General features: G+C 49.0%; 1 protein-coding gene across 4 annotated transcripts in view; it reads right to left on the bottom strand.

The window, feature by feature from the left end:
* GAD1 (glutamate decarboxylase 1) overlaps positions 1-16,386 on the bottom strand; it is a 54,312-nt gene extending 37,926 nt beyond the window's left edge. For 3 of the 4 annotated variants that reach the window (XM_007437277.2, XM_088145195.1, XM_088145196.1), the window contains exons 1-3: positions 16,317-16,386; positions 12,058-12,120; positions 479-637 (exon numbers count right to left, since the gene is read on the bottom strand). In XM_007437277.2, the coding sequence (XP_007437339.1) occupies positions 479-637; positions 12,058-12,120; positions 16,317-16,386 (292 nt within the window). The remainder of the gene's footprint in view (positions 1-478; positions 638-12,057; positions 12,121-16,316) is intronic. The other variant, XM_088145197.1, reaches the window with a different exon arrangement.
* Positions 16,387-18,070: the final 1,684 nt, after the last annotated feature.

Here is an 18,070-nt window from a genome sequence, read left to right as displayed (position 1 = left end):
CTCTGTAAATGAAGGTTCCCTTTAGCTATAGAGACTAATCCTCTAGGAGTCTTTGCATAGGGCAGCTCTTTCCAACTTGAAGCCAATGTATGGCATAAGGTGTCAGCTTCCCTTAGCCTGTCCTGAATAACCTTCCAGCCAGGCTTCTGAGCTGCCTCCGCAAGACACCCTCACCCGTGATTATCCTGACTACAGATTACCCAGCTGGCACCAGTATTCGGGGTTTGCATCACGGGATAGGTATTTGGCTAGCCTGTGGTTTGCGTGCCGGGGTCCAGCCCTGGAACGACCCCAGATGCCAGCGGCAGGCGGGAGACGCGCGAGGGCGGGAAAGCCACGGCCCGCTGCTTGGCGCTGGCCAGAGCACGAGCCCCGCGGCCCCGGGCGCTCGGTCCCTTGCAAGGGAAGCGTGGACGGGCTGCGGCTTTTGAGCCTCGGGATGGGGGAGCAGGACAGAGCGAGAGGATCCGGACTTTACCCCGGGCGTAGAGGTTGGAGAAGTCGGTCTCGGTCCTCTGGAAGCGGGCTTCCTTCTCGCTGTTCTCGCAAGCCAGCAGGTTCCGGGAGCTCTGCCGTTCCTTGAGCGCGCTCACCAGCCGGCTCTTGTCTTCCAGACTGTTGTTCCTTTGCAGGAAGCCTGTAGGGTTATGACAAGGAGGGCAGGTCAGCAGAGACGCCTCGATCGCGCTTCCCATGGTCGGCCCTAGCCAGCAGCCGCACCCCTGGAAGGGGCACCTGAGCCGTTCCCTCGCGCGCCGCTCTCTGCCCCCCGCGCCTCTCTCGCGCTGCTGCCGAGGAGGTAGATTCCTGGGACAGAGAAGGCGCCCGCAGGAAGGAGAGCTGCAGAAAGGAGATCAGGCAAGGGACGGGGGGCGGAGGATCGCCCACCCCTCCTCGCCCTTGGGTTGGGGGCCTCTTCATCTTTGGTCCCTAAAGGGGAGATGCAGGACCAGCAGGATGGCATTTCGCCCCACAGACTGAAATGGGGGCTTCCTGGCAGTTTTCGGGGAGGGGCAGCCGTCAAAGCAAACGATCTGGGAAGCCAAGGAAGACGCCTCCTCCAAGCCCGCCCGGGAGGATCCCTGATGCTCTGAAGGACGCAGGACACAATAATGTACACAGGGTGGGGAAATGCCTCCAGATGTTGTTGAACTACAATTCCAGAAGCCCATCCAGTCAGGGATATTGGTTTTGTAGTTCAGTAGCATCCGGAAAGCCACAGGTTGCTCATTTCTCTTTCAGATGAAGTGTAGAGCGTCCCTCTACAGTCTGGTGTCTTACGGAGATTTCTTGAGAAGTCAGCACCTCTGTGTTTTGAGGGATGTGATCCCAAACATTAGGCTACCGCCTCGATTCCCGAATATGTAAGACTCCTGCTATTTATACTCTGTCCTATACAGTAATAATGTTTCATCATAATCACACACTTGTTAAGCCAAACTGGATACAGTGCCCCAGGTTGAAAACACAGAAAAACACACTGGAAAGATATGTCAACTTTGAAGCAAGGCAGATATTCAAAATAGGCCTGGGAAAATTAAAATAGAAAGGTATTTTCTTGGCACACTTGTTTTCTATCCCTGATCATCCACTCAGTGAAGCCCCAGGAGGAAGACAGCTGGAAAAGATCTTACAAGCCGGTCAAAGATAGATGAGCCTATACCTGAGAACGTCTTCCTAAAGTATCATAGAATTGTAGAGTTGGAAGGTACCACAAGGCTGTCTAGTCCAACCCACTGCAATGTGCAGGAAAACCAATTAAATCATACCTGAGGGTTGTCCAGCCTCTTCTTAAAACCTCCCCAAGATGGAGGTCCCACAACCTCCATACCTAGGTTGTTCCCCCATTGGACAGATATTATAGTCAGGAAGTTTTCTCCCTTACCTAGTTTCCCCGGGACCAACTCCAGCCATGTAGGTCTGATAAAGGCAGAGCCAAAGTTGGGCAATCCGTTTACTAGGGCCACAGAAGTCTTTAAATCATGGCATGACAAGAAGAACTGAACATTTGCACACTTTTTGGAGTCACCGCGACCTTTCCTCACAAGACCATCGATGGATTCATTTCATTTTCTTTCATGAGAATTAGGTGCACCATTACCACAATGGTGAAAGCTAAGGCATCCACTCACTGACACAGTCTTATCCAGCCTGGCCGTTTTCATTATTCAAGCCGGGAAGGTTGAAAGCAAGCGGGACCGGTTCAGTTTTTATATCCCCTTTTGAAAAGGTTGGTGATATGGGGAGCCTCCCAATAGTTAATCAGAGGACCGACATTAGGGTTTCCTTCTGAGTAAAGCCATCTACTGTACCACCTTGGTCAGATGGACATTTTCCCCAGAGGAGGGCATTGATTAGCATAGGGAGGCTCATGTCACCCAACTTGAGAGAGGAAGGAAGGAAGGAAGGAAGGAAGGAAGGAAGGAAGGAAGGAAGGAAGGAAGGAAGGAAGGAAGGAGAGCAGAGCAGAGCAGAGCAGAGCAGAGCAGAGCAGAGCAGAGCAGAGCAGAAGCCAAAGCCAAAGCCAAAGCCAAAGCCAAAGCCAAACCAAAAAGTATCAGACTCTTCAGTCACTCTTTGGAAATTACTTCCCTAGCAATTTGTAGGGCTTCAGTCCTGTACATTCTTTTTTTCTGTCGTCGCCTTCTTTTTTTTGTGCCTTCGAGTCAATGTTGACTTCTGGCGACTGCCTGGACAAGTCCCTGCAGTTTTCTTGGCAAGGTTTGCCCTTGCCTGCTTCCTAGAGCTGAGGGAGAGGGCCTGGCCCAAGATCACCCAGCTGGCTTCGTGCTTCAGGCAGGACTAGAACTCAAGGTCTCCCAGGTTCTAGCCTGGTGCCTGAACCACCCCAAACTGGTTCTCGCATTCTTACCCAGGAGTAAACTTCGTTCATTTCAGCTGATTTCAACTCAGTGTATCCTCTCTGCAAAAGTCCCATTGAGTTGAATAGGGCTGGCCTCCCCATCCTAAGACTGCAGCCATAGCAATGGGTTACAGGAGGGGTGGGCAACTTTAAGCTGCAGAGCCATCCTCTCCCGGAAAAATCAGTGGTGATAGTTTTGAGGAAGGAAACGCACAAAATCAGTTGCTGTGATGCGGAACTGTGCACGAAGCCTCCCAAAGACGCAACTAAGGAGCTCCCGAAGAGAGAAGCCTCTCCTTTCTTGGGATAAGTTCGACTTTCCATCCCCAACCTCGGATGGTTGGATCTTCAAAGCCCACAAGTCCGAGTCAGCGGGGGCTTTGGCTAGGAATGCAATTCCCACACAGCAGTGAAAGGCTGGTTTAGAAAGTCTGGAAAGAAGATTCGCTAGAGAGAGCGTCTCTCCTTAGTTACAACAACAACAGCATGGAAGATACTTTAAAGCATTTGAAATTGCGACGGTTGGGGGACGGAGCCTTTGAAATGAGAAATTAAGTGAGATCCTGGAGATGGAATTATCTCCAAGCCGGAGGCGAAGAAATTGGCCGAAGTAATTTGGGAGAAATGGGTGCGGGGGGGGGGGGGTAGATCCATAGCTCAGTGCGGTCCTCGGAAGCAACGCGCAGCTGAACGCGGGTGGCGGCGGTGCGGCTTTCATGGGTGCAGACGAGGCCGCTTTGGCCGGCCCATCCAGTCCTGCCCTTGACTAGCATCGCGGCGGGAGGGGCGCGGGAAACAGACCCCGAGGTCTCGGCTTCGGGGGGAACGAAAGGGCCGCGCGTAGCCCCGGGCAAGGCCCGTCTCCCTTCTGTCTCTTCGGCTGCGAGCTCCAGCCGGGAAAGCTGCCTTGGGCCCTCACGTAGCGCCGGTGCCCTGCTGCACCCAAGGGAGATAAAGTGGCCGAGGACGGGAGGCGCGCCTGCCTCGCTCTCTTTCTCACCGCGAAACTTTCCTCGGGGAAGCGAAAGGAAGGAGAGGCCTCCTCCCCAGAAGAAGCGCTCGAGTCTTCGGCCCCGAGCTGGGCTGCCTGCAGCATTGCACCTCCTGTTCTGAAACTCCCCTCCCCTCCCCACGGTGATGCTAGGAAGGTGGTGGTTTTTCTACCTGCTCGGACAGGCGTGCGGGCAGCATTTCGGCCATTATCCAGTTTTCTTGGAAAATAAATCCAGGCTAATAAATCACTTTGCACAAAGTGCTCAGGAGTTCTGGGAGCTCTGCTTACTTGGAACACTGGCCTTTTTCTTCAAGGTACTAAGGGCACCTAGTTTGGTTCTTGTCTGTTTGAGTGACTCTGGGCCACCATTCGAACAACGTTTTTGCTCTGCAGCAACTTGTGAGGTGGGTCAGGTGGAGAGAGAGTCCACACATTTCTCAGTCACTGACCGGCCCCAGGTCCCCAGTTACTTTTCATGGTTGATGCAACCTGAGGTTCCTCAGTCTTTGGTGGGCAAAACAGGCCAAATTCTCCCAAAGGTGAGGTTCAGTCATGTCAGGCTATGATTTTACACACTGGCTTTAGCATGTCCCAACATGCAAAGCCAGGCTACTGTAGCTTACCCACAGGCCACTGTTTAAGAAAAGCCAGTGAGGCTTAGTGGTTAAGGTGCTGAGATAAAGTAAAGTGAGATCCCCCCATATGCCATCTTGAATTTCTACACAAAAGGCAGATTAACAATCCTACACAATAAAATCAAAAATTGGATTTAGTGTAATGTGTGAAATCAGTCAGTGGCTGGGCTCAGACTATAAGCTTAATCAAAAATAAGATTGCTTGTCTGGAATTCACTGTGCTCTCTGAACTTAGCCAGCTCTGATTTATTCAGTAAAACATGGTTAAGAAACCTTGGTTTAGCATGTTGAGTTAAACCAGCCATTGAATAAGGAGGCTGAAGTGGAGCTTTTCTATATTATTGTTGTACTAAGCACTAAACCCAAAGTTTAGCTTATTACTTCCTAAAAGATGTACAGTAGCAGACACTGTTGTTCAGGAAATCAGCACACACCCATATGCAACCATACGTGTGTCTGTATGCCAGGCCAGAGACTATCCCATTCTGGGATCAAAATAGACCTTTATTAAATGTGAAAGAAAAGAAAAGCAGGTTCTCTTAAAGCAAAATCTCCACAAAGGATGTCAGAATAGGATATGAATTGAACAATAACTAAACCTTTAAACTTGTTTAGAAGATCAACTTATGAGTCTGGCTGTTGCCAACCTGCTATTCTCTAGATTTCTGGGGCTGCAAATCCCATCGGCTTTGGCCAAGAAGTCCTACGGTTGTGGCTACTGGGATTAATGTCAAGGGAAACAACACACAGTCCAGTCCAGAATTAAGCAGGGCTGCATTGAACCTTAGGAAGCAAATCCCCTTCACTCTTGCTGGCTCCCACTCATCAGCAAACCAGCACCTGGCAGCACAAGGCTAACCTTGTCTTGGCTCAGAAGCAAAGCAAGCTGGGCCTTGTTACTACTTGGATGGGAGACCACTAGGAAAACCCAGACCTGTAGACAAGACACGGCTATCAAAAATATTCCAGAAAGCAGCAGTGGGAAACCACCTCAGCACTGTGGCCAAGAAAATTACAGAGGTGTCCATGAGATTGAGATTGATTGGAAAGAGATTTTACCTTTTTTCTCTTCGGTTGCATGTTAGATATGCAGGGGACCACAGTATGAGGCTACTTAGTTTGAGTTTTCTACCTTGTTTGGCCAGACTAATTGATAACCATCACTGAACTATCTGGTAATTATTTCCTTTCTTTAGTGCATCCAGAATCTAGACACGGATTTTAAAAGAATAGTTAATTAAAACAAACCTAGTGATTTTACCTGCAGCCAGTTAGGGCTGCCCCCTACTCCTTGCTTAAAGGTGAACCTAGTTATTCTTGTTCCAAAAACTAAACCAGACTCCTATGAAGATGATGTATCAGAAAATCTTCAGCTAATACATTAACCAAGTGGTTGCATCTTCATGAGGTTAAAGTAATAAGTACAGATTAGGCAATTACTTTACAATAGATTGCCTATCCCTTCCCTCTCCTGAAGGGTAATGAGATTTGATTTGTCTCTATATTTTTTTTAAAAAGGGAAACCAATTTTATTCAAGGCAGGCTTTAAAGGCCTTGGGGCCAAGGGGGAAATTATATTAACTATTGAGAAGCATATTTATAAAATGGCAACTGCTCTCTATGTATAAATTGAGGGGGGAGGGGAGAATTTCTGTGTGTATAACTCACTCATTTTCAAATTCAAATACTGAACCTTATAAATTAAATTAAAAATGGGGAGAAAATTGTCCATGGTTGAAAAGGCAGTTTTCAGTTTGAAATGCAAGACCTTTTGGATTATAGCAGGGTTCCTCAACCTTGGCAACTTTAAGATGGGTGGACTTCAATTCCCAGAATTCCCCAGCCAGCAAGGCTAGCTGGGGAATTCTGGGAGTTGAAGTCCACCCTCTTAAAGTTGCCAAGGTTGTGGAACCCTGGATTATAGGATGGGATTCCTGAGAAGACTGGAGCAAGACACAGGAAAGGAAGAGGACAGCCTGGCCCCATTGTGACGGCATGCAGATTCCTTCACTTAGAGACATTATGGGGCAGTCTTCAAGACCCTTAACTTCAAACAGCAATATTTTGTACACTTACTAAAAAGTAAGTCTTCCTAAAGCCAATGGAATGAATTTATGAGTGACCATCCCCAAACCTTAATCAGACAATATTTTATTAGGTCAACTGGTTTACAAAAGAATTGCAAGCATTTAAGTTTTCAAGAGCTCATGGGAAAAAAGTGAGAAGAGAGGATAGTAATAATCAAGATTGCATCTGCACCAAGTTAGAATCTTAGACAGATTGCTGGGAGAATCTGCAAATAAGAAATTTGGGCTTCTTGGCTGGTCTCACACAAATTGCTAAGTCCAAAACCCAGATTTTAAAAATACAATTGTTGCATTCATGTATGTTATATCAGAACAAACAAACAGACCATACTATAGCTTAAATGATTCACAGAAAATGTTAGGTGTAGATAATGGCTAAGTTCCCAAAACATGCTAAACCATAAACTACTCAGTCCTATTTTCACTTAGTCTGGAGTATTATGCAAACCTAATTATCATGCATAGAGTTTTCTGCTGTCTTCCTTATTAATAATCTAGAACACTCATTCTATGTCATACGTTGGGGCTAGGATTTTACCAAAGATCAATCACTTAGCAGGAGTAATACCAAGTATCCATCAGTTCTGAATACTGTATATCAGAAACATAGAATTTCTGAGCAGATGCAAACCTCACCACCACTACATAATCATAGAGTATCCCGAATGCCAATGAGACAATTTTAGAACAAAAGCCTTGATTTCTAATCAAGCTTCTGACAGGTCCTCTTATTTTAGAAATTAAGCCTCCATTTTGAGGAACCTGATAAGAGAACTTTGTCATGATTCCAAACATATTTACTTGTTCAAATTCTTTTTCTAAACAGCTTGAGTTTATGTTGTATCATTTCACCTTGATTTATTGCACCAGACCTGAGGCCAATCACAATCTAACAGTAAATTTAAAATGCATGTGTTACAAAAGCTCACAGAACTACCAGAAGCCTGAACTTCTTTTTCTTTGAAAACTTGTATAGAATTTTGGGATGTTCTCTAAAGCCTTATTGGATAAAGCCTATGTTACCTAAGGGAGAGCATAGCCAATTAGGAAAGCTATGCAAATGATCTACACTTGATTACTTTCTAATTAGCTGGGCATGAATTAAAAAAAAAATCAGTCCAGTTCATTTGTTGACTACAAATCAAGCAGCATGTTTCTTGACTTCTGGCTCCTTGGATGGAGATGTAAATGCAAAAAAAAAGAAAGAAAGAAAGAAAAAGGAATACCGCAACATTTATTTGGCTATGTTAATAATTATGCTTGAGGAATGAGCATCAGAGGCATCGAAGCATAAATTACAAGTCAACTCTGGTTCATCTCAAACAAAAAGAGCCTTTCCTAGTTACTGACACATTTGAACAGAAATCAAAATGGACATTATTTTTCTTGTTGTTGTGAAAAAAAATGTCTAGCAGGGAGATTGGTTCTCTGTCTTTCTGGGAAGAACAAAGCAGGGTCAAACAGAAAGCTGAAGCATGTGAACCTTATTCAAAAAGAATCAGAGTCGTGGATTGTGTGTTATAATACTGTTCACATCAAAAGAGGAACATTAAACAGTTGTGCTACTTCATGCTGATAATTACCTGTTCCCTCCTAGTTTCTAATGGAGGTGATATTTAATGGAGGTGATATTTAAACTCAAAGGAAACTAGCCAGTTAGTACAAATTTAAACCTTCTCAATTTGGGTTATTTGCATTTTGAATACCCCCCCTTTTGATTATATTACTTTAAACAATCCCAAAGATATCTGAGTAATACAAGATTTGTTTTTAAGGGGGAGAATAGCTTTGATTAAGTTTGCTTATGATGGGTCAAGTGATTTAAACCTCCACTGAACCACAATGCTCACAGTCTTTGTTAGCTGTCATCCAGCTAAAATACTGCTTGGTCTACTGGGGAAGATATGTGAGAGAGGAAATAATTTGTTTGCCCCTTATTTGCGGGGGGGGGGGGAACAGCATAATTGCTAGCTATGCTTTATGCATTTATTTAATATATAAGTAAATTCAGCGTATCTATTTCCTCCATTAAAATCCAGATAGGCTTGATAGTATTTAGATATTCAGTTTGTTCAGAAAACTAAATTGGATTATTCACAGCAACCTTTACTTCCAATAGACTGTGCTTATACTTGGATGGAACCATCTCAATTCTGTAAATCGCTACTCAGAAGGTATCCCGCTGAATTCAATCCTAGCTCAGCAAACAAGTTTGCATCCAAAGTGCCTTGCAGCCTCGCATCCCTCAGGGGGGCCTAGCTCCATGCCTTGCTTAGATTCGAGAGCTAGAAGACTGAAATCCACTGGACGCCGTTGAGCTCAAGCGAACTTGCACAGCTAGAGTTATTCCCCTTGCCATTTCCCAGACATCTCTCCCTCCCTCCCTCCCGTTTCCTGACGTCGTGCTATAGAACAATTATCTGCCAAGCTTCTAGTTCTCAAGACAGATGTTATTTATATAACATATTGCTCGGTCGGAAAATACCTTGAAAACACAGATAGCCCGAACGCTGAAAAAGCAAGGCAAATATTCCGGTTAAGTAAATTCGTTAGAAATTTCTTATATTAGCTTTAGACCGGATGAAGATTAGTGATAGAAAAATGTCGGCCAATCATTGCAGTAAATACTGTAAAGATAAGTAAGTAAGTAAATAAATACGCTAAGCACTGACGCAGGTTTCTGCACAGGATAGCACCTATCTTTCCCCCTCCTTCCAGAAGGGAAAAGAAAAGAAGAAGGGGGGGGGGGACGGGGCTGAATGTTTCTTGAACCAAAGCAGTTTTGGTTCCTCCCTGCAGGGTTTTTTGTTTGCTTGTTTTGTTTTTATAGCCTGGCCTGCGTTTTTTCAGAATTGCCTTTACCGATGTGATGCCGTTCTAGGCACCTTCAGAGTCGGAGCGTGGCTTTTGCAAAGCCGAAGACCAAGGACGGCAGCTCCAGACGGCAGCATCTTTCTTTCCCCGTGACGGCAGCCCTGCCCTCTGCTTGCCTTCGGGCGCCGTCCCCGTCGTCGTTCTGGGGGGCTCTCAGGCCCACCAATGGGCTGGAAAGGCGCGCTCTTCCGGTGTTGACTTGAGAGATTTGGGAGGGAGGCCGATGGGAGCCAGCCCACTCAAAAGCCATTCACCCGCATCTAAGCTGCCTGAGGTTTAGGTGGCCTTGCTCGGGCGGTGGGCTCCAAAGCCCTGGGGAGCCCATCATCTCCTGCGCGGGTTGGCGACGCCTTCCCGAAAGCGGCCGCAGGGCGAGAAACAAAGCAAATCCAGCCACGAGTCACCTGGGGACCGTCCATAGATGGCAGTGAAACAGGAGCCGGCGCCCTTCTTTAATCTTTAAAAACACGGTTTTCGTCGTGGGGAGAACTCGCCGAACATTTTCCGCCGGGGACGGACGCCCAGCCAGTCCGCAGCAAGAGGCCAGCGCGGGCCGGCCCCGCTCCGAGAGCCCCCCCCCCCCAGGTCGCTCGTAGGAGGCGTCGTCTGCGTTTGGCTGGAAAAGCATTCATCCTTCGCAGCCCAGACGATTCGGACATCCGGCTGTTGAGGCGGGTATAATCCAGATGCAAAGAAGCCCTTGGTGCCGCCGCCGCCGCCGCCTCCTCCTCCTCCTCCTCGACGGCAGTTGCATTCTTTCGTCCGGTTTACCTTCTTCCCAAGCAGGCAGTGCGCGTGTAAGCGTGAGCCAACTTTCTTGGGCTCCGAGAAGGGGCTGCTTGTTTTAGAAATCCTGGTAGTGTAGCAATCCGAATCCGTGGGAGGAGTGGCGCCTCGCTTTATCTGTTCTGCCGAGCTGGATGAAAATATGGGAGGATGGGGGCGGGGGAGTCATGTAGCCCCCTCCAGCCACTGAAGGGACTGGCAGGAAAACGGACTGTCAAGGCTACACGGGGCTATTTGTGTGTGAGAGAGAGGCCGAACGGCACCAAGGCAACCCTGATCGGTGGCCCCCGGTTCCAAATTCGCTCCGAGGGTTTCTTCGCCCTCTTTGTAATCTACCGAACTAATTAGGAGTGGGACCTTGATGGCTGTGCCCGCGCTTAGTAGTCTTACACCTCTTGTTTCACCCAGAAACAAAGTGCCTTTCAGTCCCAAACTAGCAGGCAAATTTACGTAAGCATCCAGCTGAGAACCCGTGCCTAGATAGGTGAGACTGGCCCCACAGAATGCAGTCAGGCTTAATTCCGAGCAGATACTGGGCGGCTCGGGCGATCATTTTACATTTTTAGATGAAGACAACGGGGGTCGCTCCCGCTGCCCACCCTCCCACCCCCTTGCGCTGGCAGGAAGAAGGCGTTAAAGCGAAGCCTAGGCAGAGGCAGACACCTTGTAATCCTCCCCGGAATCTCCAGCTGTAGCGGGTGTAATCTGATGGTATCCATATATTCCGCTCCCCTTCCTTCCTTCCGGGCGGCCGGAACGCCGAGTGGCTGCCAGCCTTATCTCCAGGCGCAGCAGCCTGACGAATGGCTCTTTAATCAGGCCCTCGTTAATCTTCCTCCCTCAGGAGATCTGTATTTTCTGGGCCGATAAGGTGGAAAACATTTGGTGCGCTGCGCCAGAGCGGCCCCTTCTCCCTGGTACTTCCAGCCCCTCCGCCTCTGCCACACTCCCCTTCCCGCCTTACGGATGGCCACCGGAGGCTTCCTTGTGGGGACCGGACCTTGTGAATTGCGATGAAAAACAAGCAGCTGGGGCCGGGAATGTCTCTTCGAAAAACCCAAACCAGCAGGGCAGCGTACTCGCACAGCTCAGACGTGCACACACTCCTTTCTCCCCACAGCCCAGTTGCACACCTGCTTCTTCCAGCCCTTCTCTCTACCTCAAACACGCTTCCCATCCCATAAGCACCCCCCGCACCCCCGATCTCCTGCCCACCAGGCAAACCTCCCCTCGCGACCGGTGCGACTTCTGGCCCTGAAAACGTCATTGTTTTCTGGCTTTCTGGCTGCTGTGGAAGCCCATTTGCACCACCAGCAAGTCAATCTCCCTCGAATCAATACGTGAATATAGCCAGCCAGGCCCTTCGGCCACCCGCTGAGCTGCCCGTGGCGTCCACTTGTTTGCTCACGTTGAACAGTAGATGGCGCAAGAGTCTACATCACAGCCCCCGATTCCGACCGAGGAGGAAAAGCAAATGGGATTCTCCCTCCTATCCCGTCCCCCACTTCTCTTCTAAAAAGAAGATGAGTCTAGCTGGGTGCTTTGTTAAACTTCTCCGTGGGAGGAGGAAGGAGGAGCACCTCTTGGCAGTTTCATTCTGCCTCTACCTTATCTCAAGATAAAAGATGTAGCCTACTTTCTTTGTCAGCCAACCTAGTTTCTTCAGTCCTCCCGGGGAAAAAGCCTGTTTTCATGAAAGATAACACCTTCTCGAGCGATTATAGACTCAAGACAATGCATAAGGGAGGAAGCAGTGTGTCTAGTTGTGTGTGTGTAAGAGAAAAGTGTGGACTTCCTTTTTTGGCCCCTTTCACTTACCGCATATCTTGAGCCCGATTTTCTTCGTGCATCCATGAGCTACACCACACCAGGTATCATAAGCTAAAAGGAACGGAAACAAAACAGTTACCTCTTACAGAAACGAATGGGCGCCTCACATTCTAGGTTGCAATCCTTACTTACCTCGCAGGTGAGCAAGTCTACCCGTGAGGTGTCACAAAACCTAGTAAAGCTCCACTAGACAATCTACTAAGTGTGAAAAAAAGTCTCACGGCTCAAGCTGGAAGTTTTGTTTGCTTTTTTTCCCTTGGTGGAGTACCGACGAGGTGGACTCCAATGGCTTTGGCATACGGATCTAATCTGTCTCTGCCTCTGCCTCCCCTTCCCCCACCGCGAATTATTAAGACTTTAATCATCCATAAATGGAGTGCTAATAGCTTTTCATATGGTGTCCTGGGATTGAGGCTATGTGAGGCATCTCAGCTTGGTGGGACTTGTGTGGGAGAGCAGCTGTTTTGTTTTCTCTTTTCTAGTTTATTTCTTTCATAACAATGCTGTAAGCTCCTCCAGACGACTAGGAATGCTCCAGTTATAGATGTGTGTGCTTATGAAAAAGAATACCAAGCCTGGCGGGTGGGGTGTCAACATTTTTGTCTGCATCTCTCTACACAGGCATTGTTTTCCCACTTACATTCAGTTCTCCAGTTCAGCATAACTGGGAAGTCTGGAAAAGCTGGTCCAGAGAAATTGTTCGACCTGTTCTCACAACAGGTCCAAGCATGACTAAAATCTTTGTTCTATAATTGCAGCATTCTCACAACAGAAAAAAAGCTATGTGTTTTCAGCAGTTCTGTCTTACAGCCTTTCTCTCCAATCACTCCTCAGATCCCGAATTTGTCTTAAGGCAAGATCAGAGAGGTTGTGTCCTTTTCTTCCAGAGAGCCTTCAGAGCAATACTGGAATCGTGACGGAGGGGGTGGTGATGGGAGACTTGATTGACAGACGTGTGTGTGGACAAGTGGGAGTCTGGTGACTTGAAGGCTCAATGGCAAAATAGGTCCTATCAGGAAGAAACAAGCAGCTGGGAGAGATCTGATCTCCTAATAATTTACTGGCAGGCTTCCATGAAAGTGGCAGCTTAAAATAAACTAGCATGAAATGGGGTCATGGAAGAGTTCAAGAATTAATTGGGTGAACAATAGTATTTGACTAGATGATCAGACTTGCATGACTAGGTTGCAGCCGACTGACGAGTCAGGGTGGCACATTAAAAGGCCTCTCACGTCCGCTTGGTCCCCTTTTCCGAGACCCTTCCTTTCATCCTGCCCGCCCTCTTCGCCCCCTCCCACCGCCCTTCTTCCTCTGCCCCTCTCCGGGCGGTTGAAGCGCGCGTTGCGCTGTCCACTCCTGGAGGTGCTGAAAGCAAGGGAGGAGGCGATCACCTTCAATCAGCCCACTTCCTTGTTCTTTTTCAGGGCAATCACGTCTTTGCTAGGGATGGGTCACACACAATCAGCAAGTGTAGCTTCTCCAATAGAAAAATTAAGACTGCTTGTACCGGGAATGGATATCTCCTCCTGCAGAACCTTCAAATTTTCAGTATCTCACAGGGCACAGATATGGGTCAGGAATAAGAAGTGAAAGAAAAATGACAAGAGAATGACAAGCAAACAACGACCCAAACTGGATTAAAGGAAGGAATATGCAAAAGACCCACAACTGGCATAAGAAAAGAAAGATCACTGATTGCCTTGGAAACTCCATTGGACCAAGAGACTGTCCAATGGGGAAAAAAAATGAAAAGGCTCTTTAATAAGAAGGCTACAGTCCCTACTAAACTCAGTGAGATGTTACTTCCACTAAACCCATTTGGCAGAGGACTTTCAGATGAGTATTTGTGATTGTGTGATATGGACCACAAACCAGGATCCTAAAAGGAGGAGGATGGTGTGAAAGCAGACCTGAAGGGACAGTACTATTTTATTACACGACTTAAGATTTGAAGAAAGACCCAGATAAGTCTTACATGACATTGGGAAGTTTTATCCAAATAAATTTAAGGCAAGAGCCATTTAAAACATCGTTGCAAAGGCCTCATGGAAGAATTCAGGATATTTTTGATGTCTGTAGCTCAATCATAACCTACCCTAATCTTGAAGGACTACACACATTTTAATTTGAGAGTAGTTACCAAATGACACTAGTGGCTCATATTTCCATGCAAGTCTGATAGGTCCCACAATCTCAAAACAGTATTTAAGAACATGGGAACAGCCCAAGGACCAAGAGGAAACAGGCAGAAAGAGGCGGGGCTCCGAGGTGAAGGTCTTCAGCTTTGGCTCCACCCACCCTCTGCCTTCTGTCCCCGCTTTTGCTCTCAAGGCTGAGAAGCTTTTCCTGTTCTTTGGATCACCTATAGGGGCAGCACTGGATGGGCAAAGACAAAGAGCCGCCTGTTGCAGTCTTCTTCAACCTGGTGCCCACCAAATGCATTAGACTCCAACACCAGGATTCCCAGGTTGGGAACTGAACTTCAAAGCATTGAGGAAGCACCACCTTTGGTCAGACTGACCTAGACAATTGATGGCTTGTGGAAAAAGAATGTGGCTGGAAGAGGGAGGTCTTCTCCTGAAAACTGGAGAGAGGGTGGAGAAATAGAGAGGGGAAAGGAAGGCCGAGGGAAAAAAGCCAGGGAGGAGGGAAAGGGAAGCAGATGAAAAACCAAAATCCGAACCGGACAGCTGGGGGATACAGCAGAGACGACACTGAGCCACGATAGACAGACGAGGGTTGCCGGCGAAGAGAGCTGTGAATGGCGAAGGGACTGTCAAGGACCAAGGAGAGCGAGCAGGCGATGAGGGAGGTTGCCTCAGGTAAAAGAGGAGGCTGGAGTGGCCGAGAAGGACACCGAAAGGGCGAGGGGGGTGGAGCCAAAGGGTGGCGAGGGCAGAAGAATGGCAGGCGGCGAAAACAGCTCTGACAGGACTTTAAAACAGCCTCGCTCCTCGCCCGCGCGGGGAGCGACGTGGAGCACCTCAAGGAGAGGAGGGCAAAAAATAATCGCCGCTCCCGCTCCCACGCACGCGCCGCGCCGCGCCGCCCCACCGGACCTCGGGGGCAGGAGTGGGAGCGCCCCGGGGCCGTCGGGAAACAATAGGAAATGGCCGCGGGAGCGCGGGGAGGACGCGCGCACCCGGCGCACCCGACAGCCGGGGCGCCTGACAGGAGGGCGCATTCCTTTAAATGGCGGGAAGGCGGCGGAAAACCTTGCCGAGGGGAACACGCGAGCACACCTCCCGTCTTCCTTTTGTTAAGCCCGCAGAGAGCCCAGAAGGCTTTGGGAAGCAACGCGCAGTACGAGCGAGCCATCCCTAACTCGGCGTGTCATTCGGCCACTTTGCGAGTTGGGCAACATTACAGCCGGGGGAGAAAAGACAGAAAAGGGTTGTCCACCATAAAGGAACGATTTTTGCTTGATCTACCCCCATCCCCGCCCTTTCCTTGCAGTTCCCGGCTATTCACAGTGATGTCTGGGCGTTCATGCTTCATAACCCCGGGAGCCCTTCCAGGGCAAACGCCATTCCCTGCTTGGCGGGGCTCGCCAGGCTTCGTTTCCTTCCAGCACCCTCCCCCTCGCTTTGTCTCTGGCGATTATGTCAACCAGCCTGATTCCACCTCGGTTTCTTCTGCGGGAGCTGGATGGCTGTCTGAACGCTCGATAGCAAAGCTTGCCTGCCTGCCTGCCTGCCTTCCTGCCTTCCTCACCACCATCACCACCACCACCCGTTCCCACTGGCACCTCCGACCTCCCCGCCAATTCGGGGCAAGGAGCTCTTCCGCGGGGCTGCCCTGACCTGCATCTCCGGGCGCCCTCAGGAAGGGCTGCTGAAGCAGAAGAAACGGCAAAGGACGCTTTGGGACCCGAGGCGTCCACAAAGGGCCACGAGCGTTTGCAGAACCTCTCGCCCTTTCCTCTCTAGCATCAAGTCAATGGCGGGGGGGGGGGAGTGCTGAGAGGAGAGGTTCCACCTTCCCCTCGCCTTTCGTTAGGAACAGCATCAGGTTTCTTTGTTTTCAAGCAGAAAGAAAACTACGCACCACCCCGACCACCACCCCCAGCCCGTTTTCGGCATCCTCTCGGTTTTAGCGAAGGGGGAGGAAGGGGATCCAAGGAGGCTTCCATGTTGGTCTTTTTGGGGAGCGAGGGTTGTGCGTCTCGGCTGTTTTCCTCGAAGCCCCAGCTTTAAAAGAGGACGCATGCACGGCTGAGGTTTGCAAAACGAAAACCCGAGACCTACTTGTGGGTCGTAAATTAGTCGGATTGGGATCCTGAGCGGTGTTGGAGGAGGAGGGATCCGAGGTGGCCATGAGGTTCAGAGGCACAGCCCTTGGGTCCCAGGGCTCTTCCTTCGGTCTTTCTCCGAGTCCCGCAAAAAGGACGGGCTGCAAGGGAAGAGAAAGGCGGGTTTAGAAACCTGTTCCTCGGAGAAACCTGGATCTTTGTCTCCCTCTCCCCCTTTCTCGGGGGGCGGGAGGCGATCCTGAAGTGAGTCTGCAGCCAACAATAAGCAATTGAACTCCTCGGGAAGTAGCTGTTGTCGGAGGAGGGGTGGGGATGGCGCGCCTGTGCATGTGCGTATGTGTGCAGAGAGAAGCCTGCACAAAAGGAAGGTGTGGGTACACACCTCGAGCAGGAAGAGGAGTCCTTATTCCCACTAAAGCCTTCCCGAAGACCGGCAACGACCGCGCTGATCTTGCTCTCAGACAAAGCAATTTGGAGGGAGGAATGGCTGGAGGGGACGACGCCTAGTTGGCTTTTGGGAGACGGCGCTGGCTGCTAAGCACGGCGAGGGGGAAGCTGTCTGGACGGGGCTCAGAGGCTGAAAAAGCCATGCCTTTGGCTCCTGGCAGGGATGGGGAATAACTGGCGTGTCGCCGGCGGTGGAAGAGAAGGGTGGATTCAGCTGACCGGAACGTCTAGGGCAGCTCTATTAACGGCCGATGAGAGGGTAATTATGATTCACGCCAAATGGGAAGCCAACTTCCAGTAAGCATGCTCAGAACACACGCACGCACACACACACACAGGGATTGTGATAGTCGGAAAGACCTACGCTCTTAGGTACGCGATTTTTGCGGCAACGATACGTCCTTCCTTCCAATCTTATTCCGTTTCAGATGAAATAATATAGAAAGCATTATCGTTTGCTTAGTTGTGGAAAAGCAGTGCGGATAAAACAAACCACTAAACCCACATATTCGGCCGGCACAGCAATTTGCAATTGCGAACAACCACAAAGGCATCGGGGAGGCAAATAAAGGTGCGCCACAGAGCGGGGATAACTACCCACCCTTTGAGACCAATGCCCTTAAAATGGGCAAAACTCGGATTTGTAATTTCACAAAATCCGATGCTTGGTTGAGGAGACTTGCTCGGCCTTTCTGGTCTAGCCTTCCACTGCTCTGCGAAGATTTTTCCTTCGATCTCCGGGTTCCAAGGTCCCTGGCTGGGAACAAGCGGATCAACCCATCTTTCTCCCTCCCTTCCTAAGGACGTCACCACCACTGGGCGCCTCAGAGTTGTTTCGCCACATTAGTAAAGAAAAATCCAAGCTGGCAGCAAATGTACGAAGAATTTTATCTCGATGGAAACAACCTCTGTCCGCGCTGCATTTTTAAATACAAAAGTTTTTGTTCAAACGCTCATTCTTGCAGGATATAAAGACAGGTGGCTGGAATGTTTTTGTTTCTGTCTTATCCGTCTACAGAATTAGAACACCCATGCACACCCACCGCAGCAAATCTTGAACTCCAGGAGCTGAGAAGGACGGGTGCCCTGAGTCAAGCTTGGAAGTGAAGTAACAGGTTATGATCAAAGCCATCCGCCCCCAAATATTTCCCAAATATCCTTTATTCAAATTTACTCAGAGGAAGACGTAGAAACCGTGTTATTGAGAGAGAATGATCTCACATCCCAACTGAACGAAATCAGGAGTGGGGGGAAATAAAAGAAATGCCAAAAACAAACAACAAATACTTACCAATGAGAGAC

The sequence above is a fragment of the Python bivittatus genome, unplaced genomic scaffold (genome assembly GCF_059951505.1).
Source record: "Python bivittatus isolate LINGU-HERP-01145 unplaced genomic scaffold, Pbiv_v1 ctg000480_np1212, whole genome shotgun sequence".
Taxonomy (NCBI): Eukaryota; Metazoa; Chordata; class Lepidosauria; order Squamata; family Pythonidae; genus Python; species Python bivittatus.
The sequence above is the reverse complement of the archived record's forward strand: the minus strand, read 5'-3'. Positions and strand labels throughout refer to the sequence as shown.